Source organism: Podarcis raffonei, chromosome 3 (assembly GCF_027172205.1).
Source record: "Podarcis raffonei isolate rPodRaf1 chromosome 3, rPodRaf1.pri, whole genome shotgun sequence".
In the NCBI taxonomy this organism is placed as follows: domain Eukaryota; kingdom Metazoa; phylum Chordata; class Lepidosauria; order Squamata; family Lacertidae; genus Podarcis; species Podarcis raffonei.
In genome coordinates, this window is record NC_070604.1 from 15,662,775 (window position 1) to 15,678,527 (window position 15,753).

The 15,753-nt window shown below is 41.9% G+C and overlaps 1 protein-coding gene across 2 annotated transcripts in view; it reads right to left on the reverse strand.

Moving 5' to 3' along the window:
- Nucleotides 1-628: 628 nt before the first annotated feature.
- SNAP25 (synaptosome associated protein 25) overlaps nucleotides 629-15,753 on the reverse strand; it is a 79,958-nt gene continuing 64,833 nt past the window's right edge. Inside the window, exons 5-8 of one of the 2 annotated variants that reach the window (XM_053380638.1) lie at nucleotides 9,900-10,017; nucleotides 5,460-5,585; nucleotides 4,540-4,684; nucleotides 629-2,299 (exon numbers count right to left, since the gene is read on the reverse strand). In XM_053380638.1, coding sequence (XP_053236613.1) covers nucleotides 2,231-2,299; nucleotides 4,540-4,684; nucleotides 5,460-5,585; nucleotides 9,900-10,017 — 458 coding nt within the window. In that variant the 3' untranslated portion in view covers nucleotides 629-2,230. Of the gene's footprint in view, nucleotides 2,300-4,539; nucleotides 4,685-5,459; nucleotides 5,586-9,628; nucleotides 9,747-9,899; nucleotides 10,018-15,753 lie in introns of both variants that reach the window. The other variant, XM_053380637.1, reaches the window with a different exon arrangement.

Here is a 15,753-nt window from a genome sequence, read left to right on the forward strand (position 1 = left end):
AGCCACTAATGAATGATCTGCATGTAGCCAGTCGGGCAAGCCACACAGGCTAGCTTTGTCTAAATTGGATGGTTTGGGGCAGAGTTAAGGAGAAGCTCATGCACAGATCAATTGGTCATGGGGCCATGCCAACTGAGTCACTTTACCGCTTCTTGAGGGTTTCCCAGTGGCAGAATGAAGCACTTGCTTGGTATGTACATATTGCTTGCTGTTTAGAAGGAAATCTTTAAACTTCTCACTCACTTGTGTTTTGTATTGCTTCTGAATCTCATTTTATAAGAAGCACCTTGCATTTGGCAAGACATCTCCTGGCGCACTCTAGGGGAGATTTCACGGAGGTGGCGAGGAGCCCAGGGTAGCAGCATCTCCCTCTCTCTTTCTACCCTCACAAGAGGGAGAACTGAAATATCCTAGGGCTGCAGGGATGCCACAGATCTGCAGGGCAGGGCTATTTTCTCTGCTCGCCTCAAACACAAAATTTCTATTGCGTTTCAGGAGGCAGGCTGCTTGCTCAGAATCACCTGGGCCACCTGATCGGCACAGAATCCCTTTCCTTCCTGATGGGTGGGGAATAACAAGGTATGAGCAGCAAAGAGCCAACAAAAACAGATTAAGAAAAAAGTCTTGGGAGGGTCTATAATTTTTAATATTTTTAAACTAGCTACAAAATGTCAATCACGTCACAAACTGACAGGAGACAGAAGGAATTTCATAGTACATGCGGCAACTATATTTAATCTCACAGTTTTATCTAGATTTTCATTCATGTAGGTTATTTTTTGTTTTTTGTTTTTTTAATTAATAACAGCTACTAAACATCGCAGTGATTTTGGTGTGCATAGCTCTAGGTAAGCAAACAGAGAACTCTACCAATAACAAACCACATTGGGGGAGGGGGAGAGAAATGGAAAGAGAGAGAGAGAGAGAGAGGAGAGAGAGAGAGAGAGAGGAGCTAGAAAGATAGAGAGAGCCTTATAAAAATTACATTTCTCTGCAACATTTCATATGATAGCCATTCCCTCCCCCCTGAAAAAAGACAGTCTTTGAAAGCAGCAGACAAACTATATATATTACACTTATTTCTTATTTGTTGATGCTTTTTTCTTCATTTTTAAATATATATTTTTTGTCCTTGACAATAGTATCAGCCAAACATTTAATTTGCTGGCAATGGTTAAATGAGTGCCAAATCCACCTCTTTTTGAAATTAAAAGTAAGGGAAAAAAAGAAAAAGAGAAAAGAAAAGAAATGAACATGGCTCATAACTATATATATTTATATTTATAATATAATATATATATATATATTGACAAGAAGAAATAAATGGCACTACTGCAAACTTGCTGGTATTATAACATAGTCCTGACAGTGTTCCAATACGGAGCATGCTAATTTTAAATTTTTCTTTTTGTTGTTGTCGATGTTGCTACTGCCATGGAAAAGTCTCACTTAAGTTAAGGAGTCTAAAAGTCTATTTCTCATGCAATAAATGCATAAAATCACGTCACTTTTTATTTATTAGTATTATTTCTTTTAGTGCAATGCTTGTTATAACTTATAGAATTCCACACTGTCTAATCAATGAACTCATAACGACCAATGGAGAGAGCGATGGAGAACCGAGAAAGAGAGAGAAAGAGAGAAAAACACCAAATTCTTAAGTGCTTAAACGACATGACACCCAAAGAAAATACTCTTGCGGGTGGCTCTGTGGAATGTTAACAGTTTTACAAGAACAATACTGTATAGTTAAAAGTTTAACAGCACGTTGAGCATTCCTACATTTGTTTGTCATTCAGCAAAAAACATCATAAAGTTGTTGTTGTTGTTTAAAAAAACCTCACCAACCAAAAACAGACAGACAGAAAGAAATGTGGGGAGAGGGGAGGGAGGGGGCAATAGAAATCCAACAGATATATCGAACGTTGTCATGAGCTATAGCCATCGAATCAGTACTATATACAACCTTTGGAAAGGAAGAGATCTGGAAGATAATAATTTACAAGTATCATTTTTGGAAAGCTGACAACCTACACAGGACAACATTTACAACTGGGATATGGGCTGGGCTGGGAGAGCAGAAAGAGAGGGGTGGGTGGTTGTTGTTGTGTGGGTGTTTTTTTGATATGTGCATGTGTGCAAACCTAGTTGGTAAATACCATGAGAAAAAAGCATGAAAGTGCTGCCCTTGCGGACAGTGTTCAGAAAGAGAATCAGCACAGGGGCACATCTAACCGCTGCCCAGCATTTTTGTTGCACGTTGATTGGCCTCATCAATCCTGGTTTTGTTGGAAACAGCCTAGATGGGAGAAAGAGAGAGAGAGATGTAATTGTGGAATAGGTGCAACTGAGTTGGCTGAAGTTCATCCTGAGTAATATTCAAGTCCAGTCTACCTGGGGATGACCCAGGTTGCTTAGAGCGTAGCTGGGTGCACTAAAAGTTCAGTGCTGGCGAGAAACGAGCCAACCACCATCTTTATTTGCTTAGAGCAGCCTTTCTCAACCTGGGGTTCCGAGAAATTGTTGGGCTACAACTATCATTCTTTTCCTTTTCCTTCTGTGATGGAACCCCTATTTGGGGACTTCCCTGGCCCATGTAGGACCAGTCTGGATAGTTGGCCTTGGTGAAGATTTGACGTTTTCTCCCCCCAAACAGTTTTTGATCTGGGCTTCCACTGAAATGAGGCTGCGTTTTAAGTAGTATTTTAATCTTGTTTTTAAGTTGTATTTTAATCAATTGTTTTTATACCTGATGTTAGCCACCCTGAGCCTGGTCTTGGCCAGGGAGGGCGGGGTATAAAAATAAATAAATAAATAAATAAATAAATAAATAAATAAATCCTAGCTAGTGTCATGGGAGTTATGGTTCGAGAACATCTGGGAACCAAGATGAGAGAGGGTCTGGAAACGAACCCTTGTGAGGAACAGTTGAGGGAGCGGAGTATGTTTAGCCTAGTACAGAGGAGATTGAGAGGAGATGTGATAGCCATCTTGAAATATCTCAAGGGCTGTCGCATGGAAGATGGAGCAAGCTTGTTTTCTCCTGCTCTGCTTCATGTTACAAGAACGGAGATTCCGACTAAACACCAGGAAGAACTTTCTGGCAGTAAGATGCTGTTTGACAGCGGAACAGGCTCCCTCAGAAGGTAGTGGACTCTCCTTCCTTGGAGGTTTTTAAGCAGAGGTTGGATCAGTCATGGATGCTTTACCTGAGATTCCTGCATTGCAGGGGGTTGGACTAGATGACCAACTCTACAATGCTATGATTCTGCGATTCTTTGATTCTAGATACATGCAGAGTAGACAATAAAGTCAAATTCACATTCGGATGAGTTGAGCTTTCCACCTATTGATAGCTACTGTGTGCATGTGTAAAAAGGTCTTCTGCAGTGACGAGGAGTTCCAGAACTTCAGGATAAAGCATGATGCATTTTATATTTGGATTGAAAGGGGCCATTCTAGTTCCCTTAACAAATGGTACAGCTGGGCATTGAAAAGCTAACGTTGCTATACTTATTCTCGAGTCCGGTGAGGAACTGTCACTACATTCAGTTACTGGATAAAGAAAATTACCTAGCTGCAGATTTCATTCCCTGAAGGTGTGCATTTGTGGCAGTCTCAATCTTACATTCCTTTCTTTTGTGCATGGTGAGATACCTGTCTATTTTTCCCCCCTGATTTTATCTTTTGATACCTAGTCCTATAAGTATTATGGAGGAATTATCTTTTGAGGCAACCAAAGACTTCTGGAAGGTTGGAAACTATTGGAAGTTTCAAAGCAGATGTTGGATGGCCATCTGTCATGGATGTTTTAGTTGAGATTCCTGTCTTGTAGGAGGCTGAACTAGATGACCTCAGTGTCCCTTTCAAGTCTACAGTTCTATGATCTGGGAATTTAAGGTTGAGGAAGGCTGGCCTAGAGGTATCTATCTAGACCAGAAACAAATTCCATGCAAATGCCATGAGGCTTATGCTTTATATACTGCTAAAAAGGAAGTCCCTGCACCCATCACTTTAGCATAGAAGCTAAATGCTTTGCTCCAAAAGGTAAAGGTATAGGTACCCCTGACCATTAGGTCCAGTTGCGGATGACTCTGGGGTTGCGTGCTCATCTCACTCTATAGGCCGAGGGAGCTGGCGTTTGTCTGTAGACAGCTTCCAGGTCATATGGCCAGCATGACTAAGCCGCTTCTGGCGAAACCAGAGCAGCGCACGGAAACGCTGTTTACCTTCCCGCCAGAGTGGTACCTATTTATCTACTTGCACTTTGACGTGCTTTCAACCTTCTAGGTGGGCAGGAGCTGGGACCGAGCAACGGGAGCTCACCCCGTCGCGGGGATTCGAACCACCGACCTTCTGATCGGCAAGCCCTAGGCTCTGTAGTTTAGACCACAATGTCACCCGCGTCCCTACAACCCCTCACAACCCCACAAAGATGGGAAAATTAAACACACTCTTAGTTTTTATCCCAACATTTTGATCCAGAAAAAAAACTTACTATCATGCTCAGAACTAGGAATATAGCAGGCCAGCTCTTACCTTCTCCATGATCCTGTCAATTTGGCGGTTCTGTGTGTCAATCTCATTGCCCATATCCAGGGCCATGTGACGGAGATTTCCAATGATGCCACTGACTTGTTCCAGATTTTCATCCATCTCACCTTCTCGGGCATCATTTGTTACCCTGTCAAGTAGTAAGGAGTAAAGGTGATCTGAACTGTATCATAAAGCTACATATTCATCCCAAACTGCTAGACTTCTTTGCCTGTTCAGAGCAATGCACTTGATTGCTTCTTACTGCCAGAAAGTCATGAAACAGGTGCTCATTTCTAAGCCACGCAGGAAAGATTTTATCCTAAAGTGTGGTGTATACATCCTTAAAAGACTGAGATAGTAATTTGCCACCTTACCCGAAGCATTCGTAAGGATGATGGTACGTAACCCAAGTTCCACTGTACTCTTTTAGTACAGTACAGTGGTACCTCTGGTTACGTGCTTAATTCGTTCCGGAGGTTTGTTCTTAACCTGAAACTGTTCTTAACCTGAAGCACCACTTTAGTTAACGGGGCTTCCCGCTGCTGCCGCACCGCCATCGTGCAATTTCTGTTCTCATCCTGAAGCAAAGTTCTTAACCCGAGGTACTATTTCTGGGTTAGTGGAGTCTGTAACCTGAAGCGTATGTAACCCGAGGTACCACTGTACTCTTTTACCCTTTTACAAGTCCACCAACCTGCGGGTCAATCTGAAGTTTTTCAAAACCCCTCCCACGTAGGATGTCAGTGGAAATTTACAAAAGACTCGGACTCATTTGACTTGGATGTTGTCAACTTTGAGAATAAACAACAGTACAGCAGCACCACAAACCCTCTCCGTAGGACCATATGGTCTGAATGTGCCAGTTACAGGAAAGAAAGAGGGGTAACAATGGGTAAAAATAAGATTCCCAGAACAAGCCTCACCTGCGGATAAATCCACCGCTGATAGCCATCTGTTCTCGCTCATCCACAACGCGTGCCGGCTGGCTGGCTACAACCCCATCTTGATTATTCCCCCAGGCTTTTTTATAAGCATCACTCGATTTAAGCCTATGCAAAAAGAGAAGGTGAGTAACGAAGCAGAACCTGGGTGGAAGCAACTGCAAGAAATGCGACGATTGTTCTTTCTTCAAGCTAAGAGCCGAGTCAAGCAAATGAGCGTTTCATACAAGGGGATGGGACGGGACAGTCTGGTATACCGATATATCATACAACTGAACAAAAGGATTGATTTCATTTTTATCGTTTTGCTGCCACAACGACTGCTATGTTTAGAAATTTCATTTAATAATAATAATAATAAATTTCCAATGAAGTCGCCTGCGATTGCCAAGTCAGCAAGAATTTGGTCTTGCATTTTTGTTGTTGTTTTGTTTTAATTTTTTTTAAAAATGAAACACAACTAGAAAACCTGTATTTCATGACACATTTGGACATATAACACAGAGAACATACTGCCAGAACATACAGACATGAAGACAGAAACCACCGAGGGTAGTGTGTACATCACATCACAGCGACAGATTAAGATTAAAAAACACACAGATCTCGTCTCTTTTGAACACAGAACCATGGCCAACTTGCTTTTTTATGTGTGGCACAATAAACCTCTGTATCCGCCAAACTTTTAGTGATTTCCAGCGAAATCAATCTTGGCTTGTTTGACTTCTGGGGTCATATATGGCAATTTAGATTAGATATTTTAATAATATATCGGTACTTGGAAAGAATATACATCCAGAGTTGATGTACAAACCTTTGTCCACAGAGACAAAAAGTAAAATTAGGCCATAGTGGGATGAGTGCGGGAAAAATGAAGAAACAGATAAATAACTATAATACAAGCATGTGTAGCAGTTGAGCATCAGAAAGGGAAATTCTTCTAGATATAATCTTTTTTCATGCACCAGCTACAGGCATGAATAAGAAAGTGAAGCATTCTCTGTAAAGCACAGCTAACCCCAGTGGTTCAAACATTCTCTTAATGCACTAGCAGTAACAGCCTACGCAGCGAGTGGGACACAGGCAAAAATGGATCTTCAGCTATGTTGCAAATTTTAAAACTTTCAGCCCTGAAAAGCCATGTCTTGGAGAGCCACGTTGCGAATTCAATTGCACAGGGCAACCGAGGAGCCATCTTTGACTGAGTCGCCACAGAGAAATTAAAATCCAGGCATACCAGGAGGCGGCAGATAATATTAGCATGTGCAGCTTTCCTTTGGGTTGTTTCAGAACAAAAGCTATCCGAGATTACAAATTGGACGTGATGGAAGCTCATTGTCAGAATTATCAGCTTTCAGGAAGTCTCTCTTGGGGGTTTAAACCAAAGATGACAATTAATTTTATTAATGAGGTATGTACAAGTCTGTGTTTTAAATATGAAGCTCTCCTATCTGAGGGAAGAAAGGAGAATTTGAAAAGTTGGGGTGCCGTTAGTAAGAAATGTCCAATATTGCTACTTCGTAATAGTGGCACGCATGATCTGAACAGTGTACAATGTTTTCCATTTGGCCATAGATTTCAAACAATGTGCTAATCAACAACACTTTTAATGAGTGCTGTATTTTATAAATTGCGTGAAGAAAGATGTTTTAAGTTGGGTACTTTTGGAGACTGAGTGGGCTGAATGAAGAATCCTTACTACAGTCAAACCTCGGTTCTCAAACGGCTCTGTTTTTTAACGTTTTGGCTCCCAAAAATCGAAAACCAGGAAGTAACTGCTCTGATTTTTGAACGATTTTCAGAAGCCAAATGGGCTACACGGCTTCTGTTTTGAGTTTCCCTATTATATTGAGGCTTCCGCTTTCAGTTTTCGGTTGTCAAACGTTTCAGAAGTCAAATGGTAGTTCCATAAACCACCATTGGACTTAATAGCACAAACATATACCGTACTTGCTGACCCAGGTGTTAGTTTCATTGCCCTCAATGTCAACACAGGAATTAATCCCACTGAACTCAGTGGGTCTTCTTTATGAGTAGACATGCATAGGACTGCATTGTTAAATTAGAAGTAAGTTACATTAAAATCAAGAGGCCTTACTTCTGAATAAATATAGTTAGGGTTGTGCAGTCCAGCTGAAATCCTAGGGATATTTGGTAGTAAGGCCCATAAAACTTCTTAATAACCATACAGATGAACAGGCTGCATACTAGCAGGGATTGTTAGAAGAAGTTGCTTGATAAGCAATCCAGAAATTTTGTGTTGTATGCTATCTTTTTGGCTTTGACTTGATTTTATCTGTTTGGGTTTTGTCTTGTTAAATCTCTTTGAGACTCTTTTGGTATAAAGTGGCTAAGAAATGTTAATAATAATAATAATAATAATAATAATAATAATAATAATAATGAATGATTGAACAGGTAAACAAACAGTCCTACCAGCCTGAATGCTAGTTGGATTTTGATAGTTCAGGTGCCTTTTTTTAGCACAGTAATTGACACTTGAGATTAGAATTTCCTTTAGATTGTCAGGTCTACTTAGGACAATAGACTCTTTCCCCCTTTCAAAACACACACGCGCGCACACACACACACACACCACTTTACCCTCTGGTTGACTCTCCTATCTATGCAAAAGGGTAGCCAGTATAAAGTTCAGCCATCCAAACTTTTTACTGCCATTGCAGATTTTGGCATCTCCTGTTTCAATATTCTCTTTAAGTTCTGCAAGGGCTCTGGCTGGTTTTTGCTGCTTGCTTTGAAGGCCTGATCCGACCTTGCACATCAGAACAAGAAACATACCTTCCCAGAAATGTTTGGCAATTTACTCACCCAGAGGAATTATTATTCACCCCAGGTGAGTAGGCGAATACCCTACTGTAAAGCTGGACTAATGAAATGCTGAAAAAGAAGATTACAAACACACTTGAACACAGTCACTCGCTGACATACACACCATTTGGGGCGGCCTACTTATTAATGTATTTTTAGTAATTCCTTCATGCAGTGTCAGTGCATACTAAGTCTGCTATCCATCAGAAAGCCTGTTCTTTCATGTCTACTGCCTCCCTCCAAAGCCCAGACATCACATTTTTTAATGCTGCATTTTCATTTTGTGACAATAACATGCAAGCAAACCCAGCACATTTCAACATTTCTGCTTGGTGTACACTACCCAATTGGGGAATGACAATTAGCAAAATGGGTCTAGTTTCCCTGCCAATATATAAAAATAAATTTTAAAACTCCCCATTTCTTGGGATCAGACAAGAAACTATGGCACGTCTCCAGACCTTGCAAAGAGAGATTAACTGATTAAATAGGATGTTGGTATTGTTTTTGGTTCCAAATGGTCATTTTATGCAATTTTGGAGCACAGCTCATGGTCAAGAAAGCATTCCCTTTAAAGCTTGAGAACGAGAGAGAAAAGTCAGTATTCTGCGATAGCGCCATAATTTTTGAAGCTTAGGTTATTACGACATAGTACACACTCTGTAAAATGTTGAAATCTTCATCATTTAAAAGTGTCCACAGTGAAGGTTTCAGTGTGGTATGCCTGATTTTAAATGCAGCGACGGTGATCTCACTGTTTTGCCAAAGATTCCCAAACATTAAACCCATAAGCCACTCGTGAACTCTGAGATGATGGCAAGTGGCTCTCAAATAGCTAACGAAGCCACCATGATCCTGACCTCGTCTAGTTCCCATGTCACACCAGTGACCATCCATGGAGGGGAAGGGCAATATGCCACTTCTTCTCCACTGGGACTGATGTGAAGCCACAACCCCCCCGTGTCAACATTCAAGTTTCCAGGTAACTGCTTTTGGGAATAAATGGTTGGATCCATAGCGCTTGGGAATTTGGATGCTGACAGTGGGGAAAAGAGGAGGAACCTGGGAGGGTTTTATTTTTTATTTTCATAAAAGCAGGGCAAGAGTGGTTTGTCGGTCCCTAAAATTTGGGAACCTCTGGTCTCCGCTATGAGATGAACGCATTGGAACCAGAATTGTTCTCTCTGCATGCCACATGCTCATCCTGCCCAGGTGCCTTAAGCAAGGATGAGCATCACAAGGCTTGCTAGCTTGCGATCAGCCTTGGGTGCTCAAAATTTCAGGCAGGCAGGCAGGCAGGCAGGCAGGCAGGCAACACCTACTTGTTGCATGGACAGGCACAAAGACCACAGAATTTTCCTAGGTCCGTCAAATTCTTTTCTGCTTCTTTCATGTCCTTATTGATTTGGTCCATTCCCTCTTCGATGCGCTCCAGTTGTTCTGATTAAACACAAGTATTTTATCCCCACAGTATGAAGCAGATGGAAAGGGACAAAGAAAAGAAAAAAAGACAAAAAAGAAAAGAAAACTTCAGACATTCACTCATGACAAAGAACTGGACATTACAGAGCAGAGCTGGTACCCAGTACCTACTTGTTACAAGGACATATGAAAAGGCCACAGCATTTCCCTAAATCTTTTAAATTTTTCTCGGCCTCCTTCATGTCTTGGTTGATATGGTTCATGCCCTCTTCGACACGATCGAGTTGCTCTGGTCAGGACAAAGGGATGACAGTATGGAATGAATTGTACTTTTGTTTCGTTTCGCAGTTGCAGCTGTTTGTCTTCAACAGAACATGAATATGATGGATGGAGAAACTGAATCGTGATGGGGGCATTTCAATGCATTAATTGCAAATGATGCATTGAAGCAAAGATGAAAGCAAACCTAGAGGCTGAAGAGTGACGCCCTTTGCTAATATGGTAAAGCACACGCACATTCACATACAATAAAAATAAAATGAGATGCTGCGGCGTCTAGTCATTTGAACAAAATGTAAATGTGGAGGTGCTACCAAATACCTCAGTATCCAGAAACATAATACCATACATTCAGATACTAAGACATCAATGGCATCCAAGAGAAAGAAAGAAAAGGGGTTATTACCTTGTATGTATGTACATTAATTACAAAAAAAACTCCAACACAATTTAAATGGTGGCCTTCCATGGAAAATATCTACAGTACTTCCACTTATGAGTTTGATGGTGGTTGAAAATGTAATTGGTTTGACTTGAGAGTTGGTGGGAAAGTAAACAGTTAATAATGGTATTAAGAATGGATATGAGGAGTTGAGTTAAGATCCATGTCTAGATACAAACTTTTTCAAAGACTGAGGCTCTTCAGATCTGATTTTTTGGCCGTGGTCCATCTCTAAAGAAGAGAAGACCATGGGTCTTATTGCTCTGTCCGTGACATTGTTATACTTCAGGAGTAACCCCACTGCAGTAGGAGGAACTACAAGAATCGGCAGACCTAGTTTGATGCCCAGAGAAGCGGATGAGAGGACTTCTATTTGCTCCAAAGTAGCTTCAGAGCAGATGGACTACGTAAGGATACAAACTGTTGCATTTTCCTGTTTTTGACTAGCATAATTCCCTATTCTTGCTGCTTACCTCACTTTGCCATGACTTCCAGGACATGATTAGGCCAATGTAATTCCTTTTACTTCAATGGAGTTACACCTGTTTTTTCATCATAACAGTTTAATATAACTATCCGGCCCATCACAGTGGGTTCACATGCAAACAATAAATGACTTTCATGAACACCTACAGCCTGGTGCTTACTTAGGGTAGCACAAATTGCACCCCCCATTTTCTCAAGTGGGAGACAGTGGTTCCATGCCACTATTATATCTATAGAAGCAAAAATAACCCACCCCAATGTAATGATATGTGCTGAGATTGCAGAAGCAACCATGCAGCACAATCTAAGCATGGGTAGAGTTGCCACCTTACTGACAATAGGTGGTATTCAACTGTTTCACTCAAAGTAGACCTGTTGAAATAAACGGCCCTAACTTAGTCATGGTCATGAATCTCAATGGGTCTACTGAGTAAAACTTGGTCAGACACCACCCTCTTTGTCAATTGTTTCAACACCAGTGTAGACCAAATCACTTTACTGGCCCGTCCCAAGTTGGTTCTCCTTAAGAGAACAATCTGATTCAGAGCCCAGCTTTCAAGCACAGTGTGTTAGCCAGTTATAGGAAAGAAACATTTTAATCCAAGGAGGAAAAATCATTGCAGCTACTCAGGGAAAATAAATGAAATATTAGAATCCTGAAGCAAGTTCTATTCTTATTTTCTGCATTGGAACGAAAATATAGATGCATGTTTCGACAGATTAGTAGAAGAAAAGAAGAAATCGATTCACAAACAACAAATACAAGGCTGGTTCCTGAAGTTAAAGAGAAGAGAGAGAGAAAAGAATGGTTTGCATACTGTTTCGGAAAGCATTAATTGGATAGATTTCCATCAACAGCCTTACGGAATTAAATTCCTCCCTCATTCCTAAGCAAGATTGAACATAGGGTCTTATGCATGCAGAGTACCTGCTGGTCTAGGCTACATAAACTAGGACAGGGGTAGCCCATGCGGTGATCCCCAGATGTTCCGGATAACAACTGCCATCACTCCTGATCATTGGCCGTGCTGGCTGGCGTTGATGGGAGTGGTACTCTGCAGGGCACCATATTGTCTACTCCTGAACTAGGATGCACAGCTCATATCAGCCCCAAACCACATAGCCAGTTGTTAGTGATTATGAGAGTTTGAGTCCAACAGCTTCTGGAGGCCTTAACTATCCATGGAACAGAGGAAGACATGAGAACATAAAGAGAAAATTCCATCCATGATCATGGCGGAGGAAATCAAGGCCCTTGAGCTTTTACAAGGTCTTCCTCTGTACAACGAGCACTGGTAGACTGGTTTGTGAGACAGGGGACAATTGTACTTTGTGAATCCTATACTGTCGTACCTTGGATCTCAAATGCCTTGGCTCACAAACAAATCGGCTCCTGAACGATCAAGACCCGGAAGTGAGTGTTCCGGTTTTTGAATGTTCTTTTAGAAGCCCAACGTCCGATGGGGCTTTGATGGAGCTTCCTGCAGCCAATCGGAAGCCGTGCTTTAGTTTCCGAACGTTTTGGAAGTCGAATGGACTCCCATAATGGATTCTGTTCAACTTCCAAGGTACGACTGTAATACGAATTTTGTTGTAATTGTGCTGTTTAGCTTATTTTTTTAGTTGTTTTGCCAATAGCGTAATTGGGACATATTGCAATTGTTTTACTGACGATTTGTCAATCGTTCTATATGATTTGCATTGCCTTTCCGATGTTCTATTATGTTACAGTTATTGCTTGCTTGCAAGCCGCTTTGCGATTCACGTGGATGAAAAGCAGCCTAGAAATATAATGAGTAAAATCAAATAAAATCTAAGTTTCAGGGTCCTGGTTTGAGTGAGCTTGTGGAACAAGAGAGGAAGAGTCAGGTACGTCAGGGCAGAGTTTGCTTGCCACGAGGGCAGCTTTATATTGCTCTGCCCGTGCAAATCTTCCAGGAAGCCAGCTTAGTTAGCCGCAGGAGGATGACCTCAGTGTAGGGCAATGTTCAGGTGGCTTTGGAGTAGAAGCAGCAGCTGGTCTGTTTCTATTTCAAGACTTGAGCAGCCGGCTAAGGGACAATTGCCAGGGGTAGAGAGAATGCGCAGGAAGAATGCCTGATGCAACAGACAATTAATTTTGCTGCACAGAAAGGTGCTTTGGCTCATGCATGCCTGGAAACCAGGCACTCCTGCATGACTTCCATGTCCATAATCACTTGCTGCATGCACACTTTAACATTATTCAATTACAAAGGCTAAGCTCTCTGTACATGCTCAGAGGCCTTTTGTTGTTTACTTTGTATGTTGTGGGGATGAGCCTAGGACTGAAAGTGTGTCCCAGAATTCAGCAAAACCAAGACCTGCTGCAAGTTAAGACCTAGTAAACTCCAATTAACCTAAAGCGCTTGGACTTAATCCAGTTTTGACCCCTAATATAACGCAATGTAACACAGCCACAGTGACTGAATTATATGTTTTTGGAATGGGAACCTATGGCTGCAGTACCGAACACACACTAAAATCTATTGATTAGTGGGACTTACTTCTGAGTAAATGTGTTTAGGACAGCACTGCATATTATGCTCCCTCTAGCACAGCTACACTAGTGGCCAAAATTGTGGAAACCTTTTGGAAAAAGTGTATTTCCGAGGTTTGATGGTTCATAACACCTGATTGGCTCTCTAAACACTCATGCTCATTGGCTACATTCACATGAAGGAAAGCTACTGCATATCAACCTAAGCAAGCTGTGCTTCTTTTTCTGGTTATTTGGCTATAACTTTTGATAGAATACAGATAATTGAACAAACTTTGTTGCATTACATTCTTCATTAAATTATCGTTCCATTGATACATAATTTTATGGTATTACTCTAAAAGAAAATGGTGTTAAGAGCCATCAAACCTCAGAATTACACTTTTCCCAAAAGGTTTCCACAATTTTGGCCACTAGTGTAGTCTTATCATTTTGGGCTTGGTTTTACTAACCATTGATAGGCAACCAAAGCATACAGAACTGGATTTTTTTTTCACCTGGAGGAGAATTAGATACATGGGACATGCCAAAACATCTCACGAAAACAGGCCCTTTAAATGTGCTTAATAACCCTTCTAATGGCGGATCGTGTCCTCCATCATGGAGGGCATGTGTTGCGGTGAGATCACCTAAACTACCTCCCTGTTGTGGGGTGGGACCATTTGGATAGCCACAACACCCCATTGGTTCCCCCTCAGTTGCTGGGGCAGAAATTTGGCCTGTTGGGTTGTCTATTGGCTACTGAGGGGCTATTTTAGATTTTATTGCATTAGCCGTGTGGCCATAGCATGATATACATAGAAATAACAACATAAAATGGGGGTGGGGAGGTAAAGGTTGATATCGTCCTGTGCAAATACTTACAGGGGAAAAAAAAAAGAGATAACAGAAGCGACAAGGGATTTAAAACATCGAGTGACCGATAATACAAAAACAAAAAGACAAAAAAAAACTGCTGAGGGTGGAGGAGGATCGTTAAAGGGGTCCTTCAGCTCCTCGGATTTGTCCTAGCGAGGGGCTATTTAAGCTGCTGCATGTTGCTGGGAGTTTTCTCTTTCCTGCGATGTGCATCGGATCACCCGCCCTCCCACCCTATATTTCGGGCTGTTCTTTGGCCTTGCTATGCCTGTCTAGGGGTCGTCTGCTTTGGAGCAGGGGCCCAGTAGGAATTTTGCCATTTGGGTGCTTGGCTGTTGCCATTTGGTTTCTGCCTACCGTGTAGCAAATCGTCACAACTTTGTAAGGTTGGCGGTTAGGCATTGGTTCAATGTTTTGTGGAGGGGACGTGGTTGGCTGTGCCTGCCTCTCCATCACTGCTGCTAGGGAATTCTGTTAAAGGAATCCAGGGGCTTGCCTTGCTTTTGTCCAAACCCTGTCAAGGGGCTAGGGCCACGCCAGAGCCCCTGGGAGCATCTGGGGTGAGCTGTGAGATTGAAACCAGCTTCTCGCACCCCTAGGACGCTTTCCCTTACTGACGTATGGTGGTGCCCAGTGTCAGTCCTGTTCCTGCCACTGTGCAGGTTCAGGTAGTCTGGAACCAATGCTTAAGCAACCACTCGCATTCTGTAATCAATAAAGTTGTGGCCAAAATTAATGCCAAAAACCTTAAACTAAAATCTGTGTCTACTGTGTCTTTATTTTGGGGGTGGTTTTGGGGGTCTTCACACGCAACTGAATTCCTCAAGATATCAGCAAGAGAACCAAGAGACTTCATGGAGGTGCTTTGTGATTTGCCATGTGGGCTGCACACTCAGCACGTCACATCACTGCACTGATGATCTCAAAGGCACTTGCTTTCTATACCAGAAACAAACCCTTGTTCTCCTATATAGCGCTTTCACTGGTTGACTCAAGAGGCTTCTGTCTTGCAAATCACTCGCGGCATCAAAGTAAACAGGTGCCTTAAGAAAACCGGGCAGGGAAAAGGGGTATGGCACACAAAGGAATGTGATACTCTTTGTCATCTGCATGTTCCAATGATCCATATCAGAATCCTCTATATAACACCTAAAATCCTAAGTAACTTCTGCTGTCAGGGTCATCTGGGAAAAGATCACATGGCAAGGTTAACAAACGGTTTCATGAATCGGATCATCTGCCGAGGCACACATTGCTAAGGCACAAATGACAGGAGGGGTCCCCGAAGACAGCAGAGGCCCAGCTGCTCCAACTGCACGCAATAGGCAAATCACATTTCCCCCAAGTCGCATTTATCCAACCTGCACAACGCTTTTTAAAAAAAGTGATACAAATTTGGTTAAATAACATTAAAATTGGTGCGGTGATCGCTTTCAAAATCT